This window comes from Manacus candei, unplaced genomic scaffold (genome assembly GCF_025592945.1).
Source record: "Manacus candei isolate 608988 ecotype Guabito, Panama unplaced genomic scaffold, ASM2559294v1 h1tg000088l, whole genome shotgun sequence".
Taxonomy (NCBI): Eukaryota; Metazoa; Chordata; class Aves; order Passeriformes; family Pipridae; genus Manacus; species Manacus candei.
Genome location: NW_026138136.1, coordinates 2,298,877 through 2,323,429, shown reverse-complemented (window position 1 = coordinate 2,323,429; position 24,553 = coordinate 2,298,877). Strand labels below are relative to the sequence as shown.

The window sequence follows — 24,553 nt, the reverse complement described above, 5'->3', positions numbered from 1 at the left end:
TTTCATTTCTTCTTTTTAAGGCTATGGGGTGCTTTTTATTTTCAGCATACAATATAAATAACTCATCTTCATTGTTACTGCTGAAAATCATTCAAGATGATAGGTCAGATTGGATTTTTTATTCAGGGACAGCCTTGGTTTGTTGTCTTTTTTTTCCCCATGCACAATGCTCCGTGAAAACCTAACTCTTTCTTGTAATTTCCTTAACTTCTCCATGCAGTATCATTCTCTGTGTGACAGGTCTGTGTACTCCATGAAAAACCTTTGCATTTGGAAGGGTAAGTCTGACTATCCTGACCCAAATGGGGAAAGACACAGGCATATAGGGAGGGCATCAGTATTGCCTCCTCAAGCCACCTTCCAAATTGTGTCTATTTACCAACCCATGGATCCGCCAGGGATTCCCTCTGTCCTCCAACCCACAAAAAAAAAAAAAAGGCACTTTCAGCTATCCAAGAAGCACAAGGGAGAGCTTGTTGAAGGACCCTATAACAGCCTTTAATGTTGGCAGAGGAACAGCAAATAGTATAGAAAATACAACATGTGTGTTCGGTACTTCTGTTGGTTGATGTAAAGTCTAGCGTGTAAAAAAGTCGCAAAAGAGAAATTAAGAAGTCCTAAGGACAGCAGTAAATACAGAATACTTACACCTACAGAGAGATGTATTTATATTAAAAAGGACTATACATTTTGGAAGGACGACTAAATTTGAAGAAAATACCCCGCAGTCTCTGGGAAAATGTGGTATTCCTGCCTCTTTTTTCTCAGGGTAACAGAGGAAAGATGTTCAAAGGAAGAAATGCAAGATCCGTTCATTGCAACGTTTTTTCATTTATAGTCGCCTTTAACTGCTGTGTTCAGCCCGCCCAATATCCAAATTTAGAGCTCTCACACACACCCTGCTGAAGGCAACGGAGGATACAGAGAGTGGCCCACGGGCCACGAGGAAGGCAAGCGACGGCAGCCCGTTCCCTGTACTATTTCACGGGGGAGTGGTATTTTGTGGATGTCCCACCTTTGGGACAAACCGCCCGAGAGGCCAGCCGCGTGGAATGGAAAAATGGAAGAGCCCCACCGCCACCGCCGCTCCCAAAAAGGTGCGGAGCCACCAGCAGCGCCAGCTCCGCCACATCCCGCCGGGACGAGCCCACAGCCGGCTCCGCACCCTCCGCCCCGCCCGCGGGGGCGGGCCGCGGCCGCGCAGCGCCGAGCAGCAGCACCGCCTCCGCCTCCGCCTCCTCCTCCTCATCCCTCCCGCAGCTCCGCAAGGAAAAGCCGGCAGCGGCTGCACTGGCTGCCAAAGCGGCTGTGCGCGGTGACTGCCGGCGGGTTGTTCTCCGCTCCTCCTCGGTTTTATTATTTTAAAGCTTTAAATTTTTTAGGGTTTTTTTTTTTTTTTTTTAGAAATTATTATTCGCTGTTATTAATTTTGCGGCTGCGGACGCTGCCGCCCGGGATGGGGCACCGCGGTGCCCGAGGAGCGCTGGGCGGCGGGCGAGCGGCGTCCCGAAGCGGGCTGTGAGCACCGCCGGCAGCAACAGGTACCCGGCAGGGCTCCGATACGGGTGGAGGTCGAGGAACCCGCGTGGGGAGGAGGGGGCGCTACCTGTGCCGAGCGTGGACGTGGCCGAGCGGAGCCCGAGGGCTGCGGGGCTGAAGAGCTGCTGTCACAGGAGCGGCTCCCGACCCCTCTCATCCGCCGGTGGCGGGGAGTTAGGCGGCGGCAGGGTTTTGAGGAGGACAGAGGGGCTTCTGGAGGGCTTCCCGTGCGTGGTTTTAGGCTGTGAATGTGAAGAAAACGTTGGTTGTGGGTGCTCGCTGAGGGACACGAAACTGGTTTCATGTTTTCTCACAGCGTGTGGAAGTGCTTAGCCCTGTTTCCATAAAAAAAATCTCAGCGTTTCCTTAGGTCTTGTCTTTCTATTTCCAGCGAGGTTTTATGGTATTACTGGTTGGAGGAGAGCTTAGAACCTCTTAAGTTCCCCTTTCTGTCTCTGGCTCATTCCCAAGGATTGATGAAAACACATTACACACTGGCATTGCTCTTCAGTTTACCTTTGAATGCTCTGGTTACAAAAGGTCATCCTAATCCTGTGACTGGTCTTTCTATTGCTGTGTTAACCGGGCATTTTGCTGTCTCTCATTCAAAGTTTCAAAAAGCTTTCTGGAAACTGTGTGCTTGTGGCCATTCTGCCTCTGCACCCTTTCATCCATCTCCCCGGGAAGAGCTGAATGTATTTCTAGTGTAGTTTCAGCATTCATTAATCTGGCCGTGCATTCAGCCACGCTCATCTTAATTACCGTGTTTGAGCTGCTGTCACGCAGCTGGAGCCCGGGGCAGGGAACACGCTTTCCAACAGAAACATTATCTTCATCTTCTCCAGTGGCTAATTAGGTTTCACAAACATCCTTCTCCTGCATAAACAAAAGTAGGAATATACCCAAACAGGGAGCTTGAGGAAGGAGACATGAAAGGTGTCTTTCCTGGAAGATTTCTGTGCTGGCTGCCCAGCTGTCTTCGAGGTCTTCACACACTGGGAAGAGATACTGTGGGATCGGGTTTATAGTGACCAGACTCAGGAAGGTATCCATTGGGATAGGTTAGGAGCCCTGCTTTATAAACATAATGGGCAAATGTGACAGATTGTTCCACATTTAAATGTGGGTGGGTATATCTGTTACACAGTGGGAGCCTAAAGGCAGCAAAGTTTATCTTTTTTACCATAAATTCAACATTTCTCAGCTAGTAACTGAAAGCTCTAGTACACTCACTTAAGATGGTGTCTGCTGCTTGCAAGTGCAGATAAGCACTTGTGCAGTGTGGACTTTTACAATCACAGCATCCATAACCTGATGCTGGTTTAACTTTTCGCATCCAAACAGCACTTCCTTGACAAGGTGTGAGCTTTGGGGGTTTTGTTTGTTTGTTTTTGTTTTTAAGAAGAAGCATATTGAATTTATTTCCAGGATCCTGCCTAAGAAGCAGAGCACTTAGCTTTTTCATGTCTCTATTCCTCTCTAGAGTGACAGTACAGTTGTATCTTAGAGGTTTTTCTCTATTCTCCATTTTTCTCTAGAATTCAGCAGAATTAATATTTCTTAAGTGCTTGGAAATGTGTAAGGGGAGAAGTGTGTGGTTTGTGAAGAAGCATCCATAAGTGAGAAAGGTGCTTTGCTTCCCTTGAGCTCTCAAGGCACATGACAATTTATTCACCTGTATCACAGAATAAACACTCAAGGTAAGACTGTTGTGAAGAATGGCCTCAAAACTCACAGCAGCATGTTTACAGGCTGTGCAGGGTTACCTTTTGCTCTTTGATATTTTTAAGCCTGAACAGGCAGAAAGATAACTTCCAGACAAAGCATACTGCTGAAAATGGTCCGATTCTGGGGGAAGCTGCTTTGCTTCCCCACTGGGAAGAAGTGGGAGTGAGAACTAAAGGCAGCATTGGCTTTTTCCAAAAAAGGGATGACTGGTCTGACTTTTTTTTTTTTTTTTTTTTTTTGTCCTCATGCTGTACATGTGGCACTGACAAGCTACTCCCAGACAACCACTTTACTGGGGTAGTTTTCATCAGGCAAGTTAAGCTCCAAGCAGCAGGGACATAGACAGCTTGTGTCTGTGGCCATTCAGCCAGCACAGAGCATCAGCTGAAAGCAGAAGGGCAAGGAAGTGAGGAGAGTGAGTGATACCTGAATGCACGCTCCTGGCACGGGCTTGTTAGAGAGGACCAGGACATGAATTAGTATCAAATAGGGGCCTGTCACATCACTTTCAAGCTGTGTGGTTCCTGGACCACTCTATTAACAAAATGGGGAAAAAAATTGTTATTGTCTCACCTGGTAGGAACTTGGAGGTCATTGTTCTGTTCACTCAGTTTTCAGTGCTCATTGCTTTTCTGGCAGGGAGGTTGTTAAAAGAAGTTTCTTAGTAAGAGATTCTCAACGTTAATCAGCAAGAACACACGGACAGTTTTTTTTGCCTGCCACTTTTGCACAGTTCGTGCCACTGGTTCCAAGATGTGCTTGCCCTTTTAAAAGGCAGAGGGAAAGAACTGGGCCCACTGAATTTAAGGTCAAATGTAAAGTCTTTTGACAGCTGAAGTGATTTTGCTCTGGAGGACTTTACAAACCATGGTGGCTGCATTTTGGAAGTGTAACTGTGTCAATGAGAATTTAAGTTGCCAACATCTTTGTTTCCTGTGCTGTCCTCCAGACAGTTTACTTATACCAGAGCAAAGACAAGAGGGCAGTCTGTGAGCAGAGGAGCCAGGCAGCTGGAGGAGGAATGGCAAGATGGGCTTTGCCAACTCCCCATGAGAGAGCTGGAAGGAGAGAGGCAGCCAACACTGGATGCAATAAACTGGATCATATTATATCTCTCTGCCTAATGTCAGGAATGGCTTAGCTAAGGCTGGGCAGCCAGCTCACTTTGAGCCCCACGACCGTCTTTCCCTACATACCCCAAATCAAAGCAGAAACTCTGCCTTTTCCTGGCTATAGCTGTTCTGCAGCTTTATTTCTGCTCCTCAGTGCAAATGCTGTTCATACCCTCGCTTATCTACACCCAAGTGGGCTGTGTGGCTAGCCAAGGGCTGGCTTAATCCTGTCCTGTCCCATCTCGAAAAGCTGGTGCTCTGGCTCTTGCTCCAGGCAGGTATTTCAAGGGCAAAGAAAGAAGTGGGTACCAGGTAATCCTCTGTGGGAGCTGGCTTTATCCCTGTTTGGCAACCTAGGGACAGCTGCTGTGCCAAAACCTGGTCTACTTCCTGGGACACCTTGAACTCTTGTTTTACAGCAAGTGGGCAGCAATTTTATTTCAACTTTCATAGAATCGTAGAATGGTTTAGGTTGGAAGGGACCTTTGAAGGTCATCTAGTCCAACACTCCTGCAAGAAGCAAGAACATCTTCAACTAGATCAGGTTGCTCAGAGATCTGTCCAGCCTGACCTTAAATGTTTCTAGGGATGGGACATCCACCACCTCTCTGGGCAACCTGTGCCAGTGTTTCACCACCCTCACTGTAAAAAAAATTCTTACATCTATCCTGAGTCTTCCTTTTTATAGTTTAAAACCATTACTACTTCCCCTATCACTACAGGTCTGCATCCAGGGGATTTGGATTCAATCCCCTGAGTTTTTGCTCTCAGCTCTAGCTTTGAAGTGCCTTTGCTACTGCGTCTGGTGCTGTTGGGAAGAAAGAGGATCCCCCCCACCCCCCGGTCATATTCAGGTTAATTAGGGAGCTGCAGCGAGGCCCCAGGAACTGGGTGTATCCCAGCCATGATCAAAAAGCTGGTCCCAGTACACACTGCCCCACAGGATCTGGAAGGTGTGAAGAAGGGCAGGTTCATCAGTGGTCTTGAATTGCTTTTTGTCAGCCACAAATACAGACCTTGCCTTGGTCTTTGCCTCCAGATTCTGCACCCAGTGGCCTCAAGAAGCAGTGAGTCCCCTAAGCATGACACAAGAGTAACTGGCTTTTTTTCCTAAAGTTATCTTTTTCTTATGTCTTTTTATGTTACAAGGGTATCCTGTAATTTTTACTTCCCAACCAGCACAAAAGAAATGACGGATTAGCACAGAAGTACGTGAGCATCTTTCTTCTTTTCAATGGGAGTAACAAATTGAAGCTGACAGTTCCCTGGAACCAGTGCAACACATGAAGTAGTGACAATAATACATTTTATCTTCCAGCCCTTTTAAAGCATCAGAAGCTCTCTGGTCCCTGATGCCTCTAGTAAGCTGACCTTGGCTAGCAGAGCCAGCTACCTCATTACTGCTGTCCCACTGCTCACAGCCTGCCCTCTCTCCTGGCCCTCCAACAGCCCTATTAGCTGCAGTAGCTATAGCTTCTGGGGTTGTGTGGCCTGCTGGTAACCCTTCAGTGACACCAGAACCGTTTCAAATAATCCCTTCTGCAAAAAACTTTTGGGTTTTTTAACTGAAAAAAAAAAACACATTTAACTGCAACACCGAGAGATTTGTCAGAGATGATTTTGTCCTGGAAAGCTCACCAACAGGAAAACTTCACAGCAGAGAAAATCTATCTGATCATCACTGAGGTTCTGTTTTAGCTTGTGCCTTCACCTCTACAGAACACCAGGCTAGACTGACCCTATCTTTTACTATTTAGACCTTTCTACTTGAGCTGACAAAAGGAAGGAACTAATTTACAGTGAAATCTCTCGGAGACAGGCAAATAAGCACCTGTAAATAGCTACAGAAAGTTCATGTTTCCATAGACAGGCAAGGTTGAACACCACAGCTTCCTTTCTTTTTCCCCAAATTAACATCTTGCTGTCTGAGCAGACAAAACAGATTGATTTTTTCCTCAATGAGGTGTCTTTCTTCTTTGTCAAATTTATGCTAGGAGATTGAAGCTAAACAGAGGGAAAAAAAATCTTGCTTGTAGCAAATGCACTCCTTGAAGATGCCTCAGAAGTTCTGGGAGGCAGGGCTTTTGCTTGGGGTTGAGGTGGTGGCACTGGTCTGTGGTACTGCTGCAGGCAGGCAGGTAGGGTGGACAGTGTAGCTCTATATTCAAAGTCTGATGGGCATTTTCTAGTTGTATAACATTAGGAAAAAGACCTCTTCCATAATTAAGCAACTTGACATGCTCTGTTGGTGTTTAACTTCAAAATGTTTGGTTTTAAAACTTCAATTGTGGTACAGAAGTAGGGTCATATGTTACAGCTTTGTGTAATAATATCCCTGCAAGTAGCCTTTGGCAAGGAGTCCCCTTGGGTATGGACACACCTTTTTCTCCGCTCATCCCTGCAGGCATGGCTGGATCATGGTATCGACAGCTATCCTTGTGCACTTTCCTGACCATACAGGCACATCAGTGGGTGATGATGCTGTTGAAAAGATGCCAATGCTCAATTAAGTGTATAATGTGTCATCCTGCATGACTGACTGCCCTTTCCTTGTCGTTCAGTACATCTGCAAAATAGTGCTAGCTCAAAGGAGGACTTGGGTTTTCACACAGATTTGATTGTGGGATAGGAAGCAATTGGCTCTGAGGCGCTCTTTGATCCATGAGGCTTTTTTCCCTGAATTCAGTGTGACATTTACAGGCCACATCTACTTAGATATACACAAAATCCTATGAATAAGAATAGATGTCTGCTAAAGTAAACAGAAATGAATGTTTAGGTTATTAGATGTTCAGACTAATAAAGCCAAGAGCTGGAAATGCTCACTAAGTCATCTGTGCTTCACAAAACCAAACCAAAGCTATATTAAAAATGCTAAGACTCAGCTGAGGGTAGAGAATAATCAGCTTAAAATTCTGCCTGCATATACTAAGATTTGCTTTCTTTGAAATCAGAGGGAGACATTGGCATCATCTCCCCAGATGGCAGCTGGACCACAAAGCCTTGTTTCCATCGTGCAGGTGCTGAATTGGAAGTGCTTGCAATACATTTGATTTCCATACTCTATGCTGAAAACATAAGCTCCCTGAAGGGATGGCTCTTCATCTGCAGTTATCCAGCAAGAGGTTGCTTTCCCTCCTATTCTTTCCTAGCTCTAACCTTAAAAAGAAAATCTTCCTTACTGGTAGAGAAGGTGGCAGCAGTGGATCCAGTGTAACAGCTCCTATGTTAAACTGAACATTGTATGCAGGATTTCTCCAGCCACTGTATTTCTTGCTGCATGTCATGCTACCACCAGGTGAGGAAGATAGTTGGCAAAACAACAAAATAGTCTCCCATCCTCATGACAATCCATGATATCCTCCTTTTCCTGTACCCTGAACGTTGGTCCATTAGTGACTTGGAAAATGCAGAAATCTCAACAGAGAAGGAAAGGAGAAAGGAAGGGCAATGGAGGCCAAGGGTCTCTCCTATAAGCTTGTCCTTAGCCTGTGATGACCCTGGTAAGTCTTTCTTTTAAACGGCAGACTGTGGATTAATAGGGATGTACCAAGATGTGCTGCCTTAATTTGTGCAATGAAAAATTACCCAAGATAATTACCTTGTAGTTCAGTGACAATTAATGCTGTCAGATCTGTTCAATTCATGCTCTGTTTGTTGGTAATGTCTCTGTGTCTAGAAGACTCAAATGGTGACTAATCCTGTAGCAAGGCTGGAGCGTATGACATTTTAAACTCAAGATTTCTTTTTTTTAATGTCCACTACAGATTAAATTTACCAGTTTAACCTGACTAGATCTACGTGCCATAGATTTAAAAGTTTCATCAGGTTTTCATTACCTTTGTCTGTGACAGTAAATAACAGGCATTTGGGAATGTTCTTGGAAAGTAATGGCAACAGGCAAAGACCAGCCTGGGTCCGTAGCATTAAAATCCCCTGTCCTTCAAAAGAGGAAAGCACACCAAGACTGCTTTGGGAATGGTCCTTGGTCCATGCTGCTTCCCAAAATATGCACAGTAGTTGTGTGAGAGCGTGAACTGGCCCAAGACAAATCTGTGCCAGTGACTGCTCAGTGTAACCTCCTTTGTCCCAAGGAGCAGAAAGCTCTTGCAGAGTCAGAAGAGAATAGTTTTTCTGTACTGAGAAACTTAGAGTCATGGAATGGTTTGGGTCAGAAGGGACCTTTAGAGGCCATCTCGTTCCAACCCCACCCCTGTCATGGGTGGGGACACCTTCCAATAGACCAGGTTGCTCAAAGGCCAATCCAAGTCAACCTTCAATGTTTCCAGTAATGGGGCACCTACAGCCTCTCTGTTGTAGATGTTCCAGTGTTTCAATACCCTCATTGTAAAAACTTTCTTCCTTGTATCTAGTCTAAATTTACCCTCTTTTAAAAACATTGTCTCTTGTCCTGTCGCTACAGGCCTCACTAAGAAGTTTGATCCCATCTGTCTTACAAGCCCCCTTCAAGTACAGAAAGGCTACAATCAAATCTCCCTGTAGCCTTCTCCAGCTGAACAATCCCAACTCTCTGAGCCTGTCGTTGTAGGAGAAGTGCCAGGACTTGTTCCAATAGATTCAGGACTTGTTCCGATAGGTTCATGTCTTTCCTGTGCTGAAGGCTCCTAGACACAGGCACAATACTTGATGTGGGGTCGCACCAGAGTGGAGTAGAGGGGCAGAACCGTGTCCCTTGACCTGTTGGCCACACTGCTTTTGATGCAGCCCAGGGTACAGTTGGCTTTCTGGGCTGCAAGTGCACATTGTCAAGTCATCTTGAGAGATTCTGAAATGAAATGTGGTTTCAGAAAGCAGTGGCAAGGAGAGCAATTCTCCCTAAATTCTAGATATTTTTTTCAAGTGGTTCCTGTAAACACTTGTGTGTCTGTAAAGCTGTCCTGCTTCTTTTGTGCTGGTAGGCTGCAACTGCTTGGTGTAAGAAAACAGTGGGAGATAGGGCTGGAATAGCTGTGCCTTTTAAACATCTGCATGTAGCAATCACCTTTTTGGTTTTGCTGAGCTGCCCCATTGGTCATCAAATCTTTTCTCCAGTACCAATGTCATTAACAAAGCTTTTTCAAGAGGGACTGTCTCCCTAGCATAGATTTCCCTTATCCCTTTATCCTCTTTCAGATGCTTCTTACAGATCCTTTAATGATTCTGGCCTGAGAAGATGGTGTTTTGGGGGAAGTTTAGGCAGTTTGGTGGTATTAGATATGTACTCTTATCTCCTGTACCTTCAAGAGTTTTTAAAGCTTAAAATGCTGTAGCCAAAAGAATAATAACCTCTGCCATAACTTTAAATAAACTTGCTAAAAGTCATATATGTAAGAAGAGTCAAGTTTTGAATTTAAATGAACTGAAACCAAGACAGGAGTTGCATCAGAGCACACAGCCTCTCTGGGTTGAGCATGGACAGTGTTCAGCCAGCTACTTGATGTACTAGAAGAGAACTTCAGATGTATGCTATAGCCAAATATAAATTAAGTAACTCGGGACTTTTATGGCAATGCTCTTGAAATGGTCACACTTGTATGGTGTAAAAAAGATTAAATGAATCTGTTTCTGCAATGCTTGTCCAGCTTTTAAGATCTGTTCTAAGACATGTAACGGTGTATCTTCAACTATATTTTGTGAGCATTGTGCCATTATGACACACCTTGAAATAGAATGATCACATAAACATCCACATAATCCCACATACTTAAGTAGGAGCAGCAAAGCATTTTTATCTCATTAGAGACTGAAAGGATTTGACAACAATGATGTTTTACTTTCCTTTCAGGGATGGAAAGCCTGTCTTACTTGTTTAATTTAGCTCACTCATGCTTATATTAGAGCGCACCTGGAATGGATACCAAGTACAGCTACAGTTCCTCTGCCTTGGCTGAAGCAAAACTCTGCTCTCTAGAGCAGCCCACTGGTTACCCAAATCATCCTGCATGCGTTTACTTTGATGCATTTACTTTGCTGCAGATGCAAAGAGATGGTATCCTTAGCTTGCTGTCCTTGCCCATGCTGCTACAATCTGCGTTAAATGAGGTTGTAAGCAGCAAAAATATTGGTGCGAAGTAATTAAAGAAAGAAGCACTCTTAAGGATGATTTTCTGTTAAATGCTGCTGGGTCATTACTTTTCTCTCCTGCCACTGGGAAGATTTTTATGTTCGTTCCTTACACAGTCCGAGAAAGTGAAGCCACTCTGCTGCTTATACTTGACACGCAAATTTAGGTCACTGCTCAGTCATCATGGATTTTGCCAGAGGACTCCCACAGGAGCTGCATCTGTTGGCATCAGGGCTGACTTACCCGCTTGTGCTCAGATGTTACTCATGGGCTTGCCCAGACATTATTGTTGGTCAGTAAAGTACAAGGGAGACCACCAGCAGCACTCATGGGTTTCTAGTCGTCCCCTAATGTTAATGCTTGCAAAAGTGGGCAATAGGTTGGCCGCTCTTTGTGACATGAGAAATTAAAATTCCACCCAATGTATGTGGTCAACCAGGCAGTGTTTAGTGGCATATATCAAAAGAGGCAGAGAAGTAGCCAGGCTATTGCTAGATGGACATGTTTCCACAGCCTGTTTTGCATCCTGCTAGTCTTTATGCTGCTCACAAGACTGCTCCTTGTAGGTTATCTCCTAATATAGGGGTAGATAACAGAGCAGCACAAAGCCTTCCACCTTTACTACTGTGTAGCACTGCTGAAATGAGGGCATGATTAATTGTGTGCGCAGGTCACTCGTGCTGAACTGCTTGTTAGAGATTTTGTGCAAGGTGGATTTAAAGCATGAGGAGATCGTTGTCAGTTGGGTTTCAGAAGTGCTTTTTCTTTAGATTATTTGCCAGCACTTGAATGACAGTGGGACTTTGTTTTTAATTAAATCTTACATTGACATAAAGAGTTATCGATGATGAGTAGAATTAGAGATGACTTCTAATCAAAGATAATTCCGCATACTGGGGTGGGTTTGAAATTAATGAATGTCAAATCTAATTAGATGGTCAGACTCTGATCCCTCAGCCACACTCATATGTACTGTTATAGACCAAATTTTGCTTATTTGCACTAATTCCAGCTGAATATGATTGCGCTGTGTCTCCAGTGCTCCGGTGTCTCCAGTACGGGAGCAGCATTAGTGAGGGTTCCACGTGGGTTCCTGCGCACGCTCGCCCCAGCCATCTGCATGAAACAAATCTTGGAATTGAAAAAAAAAAGGAGGTCAGCTGCCATGAACCCATCTGTTGTGTGCAGGAGCCATTTAGAATCAAATTTATTTTCCTTGGGTTTATTACAGTGAAATAACTCATTTGCATTTCCTTAGGTTTCCGGCACATGCTCTCCCAAGGGGAAGGAGCAGTGTAGGTCTTTCTCTGAGGAGAGCTTAAGGGGAGGGAAAGGCAGTTTGTGGCTCCCCTGGCAACAAAAATGGGGAAATGGGGCATGTGCTGAGAGTTCTGGTAAAGGAGTAGCTGTAAAAAGGGGAGGAAAAAAGATAACCATAGTATGAGACAAAAAGGGTGCTGCTTTCACCTTAGCCGCTGCCAATCCTTATTTCTGCGTTCTAGTGAGGTGATGAGAATTGGAGCCAAAGGCATGTTTTGCAGTAAAAATAAAAGAGGAAGTTAAAAGTCTCCACACTGACTTTGGCACCTAGACTAGTGTGAAAGATGACTTACTGAATTTATGGAGCTATGTTGCACTGAGAGCATAAGGTATCAGGCCCTATAGATTTACAGCCTCATGTACTTTACCATTTTGCTCTTGACCTGTATTGTTAGATTTTTTTCTTACTGTTACTATTGGTTTTTGGTTTATGTACATCATCTAGTTTGGGTAGGAGGAGCAGAACAAACAACACAAGCTATTCCAGATGGTAGACAATTTGTGTTTCTGCTCAGGATGTCTAGTGATGAGCTAGCAAATACTGTAACATTTGAGTTGAAAATGTCCTTACCTGCAACATTTAAAATGTTTTTATAGAAATGAGACCATAAAATACAAGTGTTGCTATTAGTATCAAGTTTTGGGAAAAATATTATTTGAAACAAAAGCTAAAATTTGAAATACTAACATTTTCTAGCTAACATTTTCATTTATTAGAAACAGGTAATAAGCACCTTGTGCTCACTGGCAGAGATTTCTGCATAAGAAACTAAAGCTCACAGCTTTGTGCTCAAGAAGAGCTTTAAAAGATGCATGAGTTGCATAAACATTTCTTTGTGAATTGTAAAAACTGAATCCATCCAAACTGAAGGTATTAAAATATGGCTAATAAAACAATCACTGCAGGTGTCACTGATGGAGATAAAGTCATCAGTGAAAAATGCATGCAAGCCTGCAGAGAGATCCTGCTGGATAGCCAGTGCCAAGGCTTGGATGTCCATAATGGGGGAAGAGACCTGCCTCAGCAAAGACAGAATGAGCTGCAGTGGGCTAAACTAAGATTCTTGTTGCTACAAGAGGTAGGGCAGAAGTTTGCCTCCTTGTGCTGGGGCAGGAATATGTGGCTGCCAATGGCTTTGATGCCCACCCAAGCATGTCCCAGGGTGGCACATCTCCCATTTGAAGGAGAGGGATTGGCTGTGTGTCCTCTGTGCAATACTGCTCTCCTCAGCCGTGCTGGTAAGCCCACGTGGCTCTTTCTGTACACTAAAATTAACATCTGAAGCTCACAGATCTGCTGGCCTTTCACCAGCTGATAGAGACTTGGGAAGTGTTCTTGTTGGTATAGCCATATGCTACTGTTTAGGAATATCTCTTAGCCTTGGACTTTGATGGAACGAATGCACATGATTTTATTCTGGTAACCAAGAATAGTTCTTCAGATGGAGCTCACGTGTTTGTACAACTCTGGCAAATGCTACCCTGCACAAAAAAGAAGCAGCCCAATCACTAGGAGAATAAAAAATACCGTGAAAGTCACAATTTGTGTAATCAAATGACCAACAGAAAACACCTTTCTACAGGTGCTTCCAGGAGATCCCATCCCACAGAAATGTTCCTGACACATACAGAAATTATGAGCCCAGTCACTAATGCCTAAAAGCTTTTGTCCTGAAAATGCAAAAACTCTTGTGCAAGAATTAAATTTCTTATACAAGTATTTATAATGCTCCTGAGTGCCCTTACCTGCATATTGTCAAATTTTTGTATTAAAAAACTTCCAAGAATATCTACATTCTCATCCAAGATGCATACCTCTGTACCTTCTAGGAGCCTAGGGAACATGGAAACCATAAATTCCAGGTGGTTATTTGGGCTACTGGCCATGCTGGCCTCATATTGCCAAGGTGATTCAACTGAATCAGAAGGAAGGAGTTGGAAAATAAATAATAAAAACAACTAGACTTTAGACTACAAAAGCAAGCGACACCAGCTGAAGGTGCACTGAATGAGCTTAGCATTGAACGGAGCTGGCACAATTTTAGACTTGGATTGTACTCTTTGGGTTTATGAGTGCAAAGCAGAAAGAATTGGTTGTCTGGGAGGAGGACATGACTTCTGGGGTATAGTTGGTTTCTTCCCTTATTTAGGTTATTCTTTAGGAAATGCATGCTCCTAAATGTAATCTTATTGCATTTAAGAGTTATTACCTTTGTAGGCTGGCCAGTCAGCCCAATAAGCAGAAGCTAGACCTTGACATAAATGATGATATCTTCTTTTGTTAGTCAAGAAGATATCAGCTCATTTGTCAGACATACCCTGGGTTTGCAGATAAGAAATGTTCCTAGCATGCAAAACACCATCAGTTGACTTCTGCAGCCATCCACTCACATTAATTAGTGGACCCTCTCAGTTTCCCTTAACCTAAATAATTATCACCAATTTTTTATGGACAGAAGAATCAACATACCATCTAACTGAAGGGATTACAGCTTCTTGGATACATAATGGACCTTGAACCATGAAAATAGGAAAAAATTATTATCAAGGATCCTTTCAGTCATCGAGACCTACCCCACATTCTCATTTAATCAGGGATTATGTATAATCCCCAAGTGTCCTCGAAGCCTTTATTCCTTGAACCCTCAGCTGCAGACAGCTCCCTAACAACCTACGGCAAGCCCTAGACCCATAACTGTAGCTGGGGGGAGGGAGGGAGCAGGAGGAATCAAGAGCATCATCACCACTAGTATATTGCAGCTTTATATGGTTGCTAGTGCCTGTCTAGCAAAACCAACTTCCTCTCATTTATGTGGTGAACAAAAAATATCTTTGCTAGATTGGTCTTGGGGGGAAAAAGCAAATAGAAAAGGACTGGACAGAAAGTCAGTCTAGATTTAGCAAATGTGTTTCTGATGGAATTTTCCTTCTCTCAGCTTAGTTCAAAGTCCACACTGTTTATCAAATATTTCAGCATTGTGGGAGGTAGAGTTCTGTGCTGAGGGTGATGAAGAGAGGGCAGCTCTGTGGAAGTGATGGGCCTGATGGTCCCATCCCCTCTAATTAGCTCAGGCTCAGCTGTTTCCCTGTTTCCAGACTGAAAGGAGAGCTGAGAGAGGGGACTTTTATTTCCTCAGGGACAGAGACATCATCAATTATCTGCCATTCCCTGCTGCAAGCTGTCAGTGAATAGGGCAGAAGAGAACTGATAGGATTTCACCTTATCCCTTGACTCACTGATGGGCTCATCATTCAACTGCCATGCACTTAGCACGAGCAGTGCTAATTACATTAATTATACTTTTACACAGGGCCTGCTTATATTAGCAATAAGGAGACTGGTGTCTTTTTAAAATGTAGCATCACTGGTTCATTAGCTACATAGATTTAAAAGTGTAAGAATACTCATTGCATCCACTTCTGAAGTGGATCTCAAATCTCAAAAGCATTTAATACCATTTTAGATGTGCAACATGCTTTATATTGAGAGCAAAATTTATACTGTATCTAGAAAACAGTAGCATTATATCATGTAACTGCTAAATGTAGACTTAGAAACTTGATCTCTGCGTTGGCATACCACCAAAATCCCTTAGTAGTGTTCAACTGTGGGGATACCAGTCAGGTCAGTTCAGCTGTGGGTAAGTCCTTGTGGGCCGAGCCTTACTGAAATTATACTAGCAACTACATCCATGCATGTAATCAGGATAAAACTATTATTAAATTCAGAGGTAGGTTTATTTAGTCAATAGCACAGAGCCCTGTGAATGGTTTAAGAGGCAGGAAAATAAATCTCCCTCAACAAAGTATATCACAACAATGTGACCAATACTAATCACTCAAAGTGTATTTGCTGGATGTAGGTATCATAAATAACTCATCAATGCTGTGCCCACATGCAGCCATTGTCTATGTGAATCTGGGCTGAGGGGCTGCTGCTGCGAGGCAGAGTCAGTGCAATTTTGTGAGGTTGGTTGGAAATATCTGAGATGTCAGCAATATAAGTTTAAATCTTAAGAACAGATTGGTTTTGTACAATAGAGTTAATATCTAACCTGACCAATGGAAAATAACTGAACAGAACTGGGTGATTTCATCAGTTCTGAGTCTGTTACCTCCTTTTATATCAGTTTTGTTCTGTACAGAAATTAAACATACATTATTCACCAAGATTATGTATTATATATAGGGAGAGGCCACAAGCCTATCTGGGCTCTTAGTTCTGACCATTTTATGCAAAAGCAAAGCAAAAGTAGCTCCAGGCAGGTCTTTAATTTGCATTTGAATTGCACTTCTTGAACATTTCTTTCTGGTATTTTGAGGAAAGTCTTAGCTACTAAAGCCTTGCAAAGCCATTTGAGTGCTTGAGCAAAATAAAGAAAATAAATAAGCGCATTCCTTTTCAAAAATTATTTATTTTTTAAGTTTTCCCAAAGGAAAACTGAAACAGTTCAGTTGTGTATGCACACAGTCACACATGGACACTAAGATTTTGTTCAGAGTGAAATACATTCATCTTCTGTTCACTTTAATACAGAAGAGACTCATCCTGCACAAGATGTTAGAATTTTGACAACAGTTTTGAATCTAAAGTAATTATGTTTTATAGTTAATGCAGTCATGATTAACACCCAACTTCAAGTTTTGTTTTATTCCTCTTATTTGTTAAGGAATGGATGATGTTCATGCAGTTAAATCTCCTCTGACTGTCAGTGTTGTTTAGCTTCTACCCTCATAGGTCTCCAGATGCTGTCAGGGGGTGTGTGTGTTAATCATCCTGTCAAGCCATGCAAGTGCTGAACACTTGCAAGGGATTTTCTGCTCCTTGGTTCTCTGGACCTGACTTTTAATGCAAATCCTTGTGTGTAAGTGGGAATGTACAGATTGCAGCCTGACTATCTTAAGGTTATTTGCAAAACCAAAGGGAAATTGCTGCACAGACCCTCAGAGGACTGTGATCATGTTATTTCTACTGTGTCTCTCAGGAGCTAGTTCTCAGTGGAGTTCGAGCTGTTAGGCATGAGCTGGCACAGGGAGACCCTGTGCCACCTACAGGGACATGAGGTTTGACCCTGGAAGCTGAAAAATGCTTTCGGGCAAGTGCTGTGCCAGATATCAGCAAGCCTGAGCAGAGCTCAGTCCTGCAGAGGTGTGCTGAGAACCTTACAGAGCTAGGGCTGAGTGTAGGGCCAGATGTGGGTTCTCATTGACCAGACACAAGTATCTCCAGCTGTGGCTGCAGCATGTTTATCCCTGTGTGAGTTAGCCAAAGCACGTCCTCACTGTGGTTTCTTCTGAACTTCTGAGGAGCAGCTGCTCCTGAGCTTCTCTGGCTCCCACTCTCTCCCCGGTCTCTCCTGCATGTGGATTTCTGCCCAGTACATGTGCTTGTGGTCCTGGTCTGCCTGAGAGGGACTTCTCTGTCCCAGGGTTTATCTCTGCTGTGGTTAAACTGAGCCCTGAGCTGGATGGGCTGTATCCAGGCTAGGCCGGTGACACGAATGGTGGAGTACTGTTATCTGCTGACCATAGTGGAGGAGAAAACTGCCCTTGACTGCACACCCAGGTGATATCTCTGAGGCTGTCCGGGGTGGCAGCCCTCACTTCTGAAACAGAAAGATATGTGCTAGTTTGGTTGTGCAATAGAGAAAACATCTCAATAGCAGTAGCACTGGCAATGCTGAAACTGAAGAAGTGTTCCTGACAGAGCTCTTGCAGAAATATTCCTGACAAAGGCAATGCAGTCTCCTCCACAGAGAAGCAGTAGCTCTCCATGGCGCATATTACCACCTCAAAGAGTATTTGCCCAGCTCAACACTGCATATTAAATGTAACTCATCTGTGCACAATGTTTTCCCATGTATTTGCTTTCTGCAGTGAGTGTTTGCCATGCAAGCACCACGTAGCTCTGGTGCTTATCTTTAATAAATATGTTCCGTTGTGAAGGCTTACATTGCAAATTTGTGGCCTTCACAAGTGGCTTCTTTTTTGGACACTCCTCTGTGGGGATGAGAGGGTGGTTTAGACTCACTGTCACCTCGTCAGCCCTGTAGGTCACAGTTTCACAGAACATCAGCTCTGTGTAACCCCCGCCACACTCTACTGCTTCGGCACCAGCTGTTGGAGTGAAATGAACTGGGGCCATGGGGCAGGCTGGGTCCAGCTTTTAAAATAGATGGAAAAAAAACTATAAAAAGCCCCCTTTTTCATTTTCTGTCAGGTTATTTTTAAGCTGGCCTAGTTTCTCAGTCCATTTCACTGCATAATGGCGTCAGCAGCCGTGCTGACATCCCAGGAAGGATGGAGATGGTGAGAAGATGGGTCATGTGGGATGGGGGAGCCAGTGTCTGGCAGCACCCGCTGACCAGTGTCCTCTTCTCCACCATCACCCTTCCCCCCCTGTTCCCTACCCTGGTGCCTAGCCTCTGCTGGCCATGGTACTCCTCACACTGATCGGTGAGGCCATTCCTCTTGCCAGAGAAGCACAAAAACAAGTCAGCAGAAAAATCAACTTAATTGTCTGCTGAGGGCAGAGACAAAGAAAACAGTGCATTAAGGAGGAAAGGAAGAGGGAGGCATCCCCCTTCCCCTTGTGGTAGGTGATGGAGCTGCTGTGAGCCGTAGCACTTTGCTATTTATTTGTGGGTGGATTGAAATCACCTTGCTTTGGTGCAGATTGTAAGCTGGGCATTGGAAATGAGCACACACGCAGGGCTTCCTCTCTGATGAGGCTCCACTGGACACATGAAATGCAGAGCATACAGTGCCTGGAGCTTATTTACTCATCTCTCTTCCCAGTGGAGAGCATCCCTCTCTCATCACAGCACATCATGGCTGTGCATACAGCCACTGCATCTTCCTTCTCAGCAGCCAAGTGGGAACAGCCATGGGGAAGACAAGCAAGGATCAAAAGTAGCTGCAGGATTTGATTCATGCTGAATGAACCCTGTTTTTTTTTATTACTATACATTATCACACTTTGCAGTGATGATGAGTGCCCCCTAAGAGCGCTGCATGCTCCCAAAATGACTTCCAGGACACCCTGATGTAGCAAATGGAGATGCTGGGGCTGGGGGTGAAGCATGCCAGGCATGGCAGAAATCAAGGGGTTATCACGCTGAAGTTGTTTCTAGTGCCACATCCAGACCCTCTTTGTGTCTCTGGCACATTTTCAGTAGATGCTGTGCTGTAAGTCAGAATTAAAATAGGACCAATTTGTTTTTGAGCTACAGGGATGATTTGGCGATTCAAAAAGATTCATGCCCTGGCTCCTCGCAGAACCTCGTGGGGTTCAGTTACCCCTCACCTTCACCGATGGACACCAGGCTATCCCACGCTCACTGCCTATCTCTTACTTTCCATTGTTACTGACATGCTTTCTGTTGTTTTTCAGGAATATCTTCCAGGCTCCCTGAAATCATGTCAATAGGATCACATTCATTCTCCCCAGGAGGTCCTAATGGGATTATTAGAAGCCAGTCCTTTGCTGGCTTCAGTGGGCTTCAGGAAAGACGGTCCAGGCAAGTGCTCTTTTTCTCTAAGGGGAATTTCAAAATCAGGCCCTAAGGGAACCCTGGGGTTTAGGGGCTGAAGGTGGAAAAGAGGTGAGAGAGGACTTCTTTCTCTCTGACTTGCCAAATAAAGTGTCCTAAGCTTAAATGTCTCTATATATTGTTTGTATAACTAAGCTATAACCCTCTGCCTGAACTACCAAGCGCCTGTTTGCCTCTCCACCATTAATGCAGGGCTTCCTCACATGCCTCAGAGCTGTGAGAGAATTTTAGAGAATCAATTTAACTTAACTAACTTAGGCAGTGATCTTTTCAACATGTGAAATGTGCAGGAACATGAAACATTTCCCACTGCCCCCAGTTTAAGACCACTGCTACCTAAAAGATGGTTTTCTCCTTGCTGCGTTGCTATGAATTCAAAACAATGGTGTTTCCCTCAGCTTGGCTGTGGAGCCTTTACACGCACCACCCTTTAGTTAGACAGGACTTATGGCTTTGAGTCAGGCACCTACCAAGTCATTCAATCCCTGATGCCCTCAGAGGCTGCTTTACAATTAATTTTAACTTGTGTAGTCTCCCAGTGCCAGACCACCACTTAGTAACTGAGGAGGAATGGTGGGCAAAGGGTTGCCTCCCATTGAGGGCCCAAGTAGTCATGGTTGTTAAATGCTGACCTACCCCCTAGTAAAGTCACCAAAGAGGCACCTACATGCCACACAAGTGTCCTTCCTTTGCCATACAGAGCTACCTGTGGTCCATACTGAAGATGAGTGGTCTGATACTATCTTCCAGAAGCGCTCTTAACCAAGTCCCAGTCTTTCTTAGGAGTCCACAGGCTTTACACCTGAGATTATCTGGGCTCCCTTTTCTTTTTAGCAGCTGGTTGTAGCTCAGCCCTCTCATGGCTTTGGCTAAGCAATGTGAGTTAGGACAGGCACGGTATAAGACAGAGAAATATCTGATGAGCCTCAGACTCAGCCTGGCATTTCCAGATGAGCATTTGTGTCTTGGAAAGGCAATGGGCACATTAAAGGCTGACAGCGCATGTCCCAGGCTACTCAGGCTCTTAAACAGTAAACAAATGCAGTCCTTTAACTGGCAGACACAGAAGCAGATTCCTTTCTGCTGGCAGATATAATATCAGAAGATTTCTTCAAGCTATGCTACTTTGAAATTTCTATGATTTATAGGGATTTCTTCCTCTTTGATGTTCATTTTGCAGGTGTAATTCCTTTATTGAAAATTCCTCTGCGCTCAAGAAGCCCCAAGCAAAGGTGAAGAAAATGCATAATTTGGGCCATAAGAACAGCACCACACCCAAAGAGCCCCAGCCTAAAAGGATGGAAGAGGTCTACCAAGCCTTGAAGAGTGGCCTGGAGTAAGAACCTTTACCCTGCTTGTTGATTGAAGCTTTCTGTGGCATTTTAGAGTCTGGAGAAGCATATCACAAGAACAGGAATCCTTCCTCATGGGAGAGGAACATACACCTCTTGAAGCCTGGATTGTAACACTTAGGATCTGAAATATTTGTATGGGAAGCAGGAATACAGGAGGCAGAATCCCATTTCCATTCACATTTCATGTAAAGCTCCCAAAGTCTGTGATTTCAACATTAGATTTTTTTTGCCCTCTGAATTTCCTAGCATCCTATCAAAGGCTTATATCACCTTTGGGATAACATCCCAGATAACAGGGCTTTTATTAGCCAGATACAAGGGCAGTGACTGGAAGGCACCAGCCCATAAACTAAGCAACAGATTAACTTACTTGAAACTGGTTGTTCAGTGTAAAGAAAACACCAAGCTCTTATACACAGTTAAATAAGTGGCTCCTGTTTATTCCCAAAAAGGCAGCAGGGAGCTGCTTTTAAGACAGATCAATGTATATGAGCTTTTGTCTGTAAACACATCCAGTGAGGAAAACCATTTGTTGGGAAGATTTTCTTTTAGGATGGTCATCAGCCAGCTTGGTATGTGCTGCAGAGCTCATACCTCCTTCTCTGGTTTGTGTTTGCAGTGAGTATCTGGAAGTTCACCAGACAGAGCTGGATAAGTTGACTACTCAGTTAAAAGACATGAAAAGAAACTCACGCCTGGTACGTGTCATGCTTTGTCATCGTGTAGATGCACAGTGACCTTCTTGAGGTGCTGGAGCAGCCAGGGGATGGGAGTGGGATATAGGGAATTTGTACTGGTTCTCTTCTAGCCATGGTCGTTTGTGATTTCTGTTGACTGGCAAACATTACTTTTTTGTGATGTTGCAAAATTAATAACAGTTTCGTGTTTTCTGTTGCAGGGAGTCCTGTATGATTTAGATAAGGTATGTTACTCCCTTTGACACTCGTTTTGCAAGGAAACATTAGGAACCATACAGTGTACATAGATGGCATGGGAAACCTCTCTCAGGCAGATCTACCAGCCATGCCAACCAACACTGTTGGGGGAGAAGTTACCTGGTTATTTGCACTTTCAAAGGAAGAAGCCCTACTCCCCTTCTCTTCCCAGGGGCTCTGATATTGCCCAGTATCTCCACCAGCCAGCTGTGCTCACTAACCCGGCATCAAATGTACCCCATCGACCTTTTTTCTGAGGACTGCTGGGTCAAACTGGCTCTGAAATGGGCACAGGGAAAGAGGCAGATCCTAGCCAGGGAAGGAAGGAAGTGGAGGAGTAAGACCTCCTATTTCTGTCATCTGATAGACTTTAAATCCATTGCCTTGTGCAACCTTGCCCAGCCAGCTCCAGTTGGATGGGGGCTGGCAAGGGCACACTGTGGGGCCTGGGAGCTGGGTCAGACCCCAGTTCGTTCCTGCTTCTGTCATTTCTGAGGAGGGAAAAATTGAAAATATTTTTTCCCTGTAGGAAAATTTGGGTGAGAGAAAAGGAAAATTTTCAAAAATATTTTTTCCCTGCAGGAAAATTTGGGTGAGAGAAAAGGAAAATTTTCAAAAATATTTTTTCCCTGCAGGAAAATTTGGGTGAGAGAAAAGGAAAACTTTCAAAAATATTTCCTGAACAAGTCTGACTTTTTTTTTTTTTTTTTTTTTCAGTCAAAATGCCAAGCTTGGGTTTACGGTCAAAACCAGTTTGCTAAGGATGAGAATGGATTTTGAAATGCAGAACCTGATCAATTTTAATACAGGTTTTCAGAGTATTGAAAATGTTATTTTTTAGGCTAAAAAAAAAGCTCTGATTTTTTAAATTTTCTTTTTTTTTTTTTTAATAATTAGGAAAACCTAGAGAAATCCCACCAAACTAAAACTCTTTTTTGTTTAAAAATATATGTTAGGTATAGAAGTCAGGGAGCTCCATTGTCTGCAGCAGCTTAACACTAGTAAGGTGGGACAACTGATTCAGACTCGTGGTCTGGTGTGTTTTAAGGAGGAGTTTCTCAGATCCATGGGGACTAGCAGATCTAGCCTGTCAGTGTCTTACTGATTTATTTAAATGTGCCTCACCATCAGCCTTTTTCTTTCTTTCAGCAAATCAAAGCAGTCGAAAGATACATGAGAAGGCTGGAGTTCCACATTAGCAAGGTAATGAGCTCTCCTATCATCTTGCTTCTGCATCTGTTCCTATGTTATTAGGAAAACAAACCCTTGGCCTCCTGCTACCCCTCTGCACTGAGGAGGCTGTCTTGACAAAACCTCTCCCAGATTTGGTATTTTTTCCATGATAGGCTGGTGGTTGGAGCCAAAGAAAGGGTTTCCACATGGTTTGTAAACCCCAAGGTCCAGCCATGCCCCGAGACACTCCTGCGTGCTTTTAGCTACAGAGAGAACACAGGGTTGGAGACTTGCTGGGAAAAATCTATCTCACTGCATGCATATAGGTAGAAAGAGAGTTGCATCTGAAAGTAATTTAATTCAGCAGTTATCTCTAGCACACACAGCAGCTAGTTTGGATTTATTCCTGGATTCACTGCTAATGCTTTTGCTGCATGGTTTGGGGCCCACATCCATTTGAATGTATCGGTGAGAATATTCGGTAGAGGTACTCATGATTTACACTAATACGTTTTAAAGCTGGACAAAATCCATGGCATGTATTCTCTTATTATAAACATATCTGCTAGCAATTAGTTACTTTTCTGAGCCTGACAAAGGAATGAATTATTTTTGACAGATGAAATATCTTTTGAGAGTCATTTGAAAAGCGTTTGCACAGCTTGAAGTGCTCCAATTATGACAACCTATCCAAACCTTTTCACTTCAGTCTTCTCTTACTCTTGGAGCCGAAAATAAAAATATAAATCATAAGGTGATAGACTAAAATTTTGTTCCCCAAGCCACCTACTCTCTTGCTGGCAACATGAATGGCAAAAATTAGTACTTGAAGAACATTTCCATTCAAGTCCTTCCCACTCCAGCCCCTGCTCAGAGCTAATGGTTTCTCAGCTTATAATAAGACTGAAAAGCTCCACACACAAGAGGTAATACTGGTCAGTATTACTCAAGCTTGCTGAGTACATTAGTTCACTTTCTGTAACCCACAGCAACAGAGACAAAAGGAACCGAGCTGTGTGGTATTAAAGCTTATAGGCTTGGGCAGATGAAGAAATGTCTTTCTTTCTAATGATAGAGACGATCTCTTTTAGCAGTATGTTTTCAAGGCCACAGAAATGCCTTCTGCCTTCTACCTGCTGCTGCTCTGTAGAGGAAGGAAAGTGAGGAGAATGGGATGCAAAGCAGCAGATCCCACATATTTGGAGAGCAGATGAGCCTGTCCTAGCCATGCTCACATGGGTGGGAGCAGGATATCAATCCCAGGCTAATGCTCCACTCTGATGGCGGAAGTAAATACCAAGTGATAGCTATTTATAGTAGCTGTTTTTAGCTTGCTGACTTGCAAGAGAAATAAGAGTGGGTATGACTGCAGAACTTTTTATAACTTCAAAATGGCAAAATACTATGTGTGCCTCCATTACCTTCTGCTGAACTCTTTCACTTTGCAAAGCATTCCCTGTTTTGGTTAGGGTGCCCTCAAGTCAGAGGCTTCAGCTACTGGGTATCCAAGATTGCCTTGTAAAAATCAACCTAAGGCTTTGAAGCCATCAGGAAGACAAGTCCTGTTCCAAACAAATCAGCAACAGCACTTTTGTTAGTGGTTAAGCAGGCTTGGAAAATGGGATTTGGAACATGTCTGGATTGTCACATCAGGTCCATCTCTAATGCAGCAACACAAAGTCATAGACTGATGAAGCCAAGGTGCTGGATTTCACAGGGAGAAATGCTGATATGAAAATCCACTACTGAACAGAAGCATCACGGGACACAGGGT

The 24,553-nt window shown here is 43.8% G+C and overlaps 1 protein-coding gene across 1 annotated transcript in view; it reads left to right on the top strand.

The window, feature by feature from the left end:
- RIPOR2 (RHO family interacting cell polarization regulator 2) overlaps nucleotides 1–24,553 on the top strand; it is a 68,229-nt gene that overhangs the window by 14,213 nt on the left and 29,463 nt on the right. The window contains exons 2-6 of the mRNA XM_051812698.1: nucleotides 19,157–19,283; nucleotides 20,497–20,652; nucleotides 21,291–21,369; nucleotides 21,570–21,593; nucleotides 22,756–22,809. Coding sequence (XP_051668658.1) covers nucleotides 19,157–19,283; nucleotides 20,497–20,652; nucleotides 21,291–21,369; nucleotides 21,570–21,593; nucleotides 22,756–22,809 — 440 coding nt within the window. The remainder of the gene's footprint in view (nucleotides 1–19,156; nucleotides 19,284–20,496; nucleotides 20,653–21,290; nucleotides 21,370–21,569; nucleotides 21,594–22,755; nucleotides 22,810–24,553) is intronic.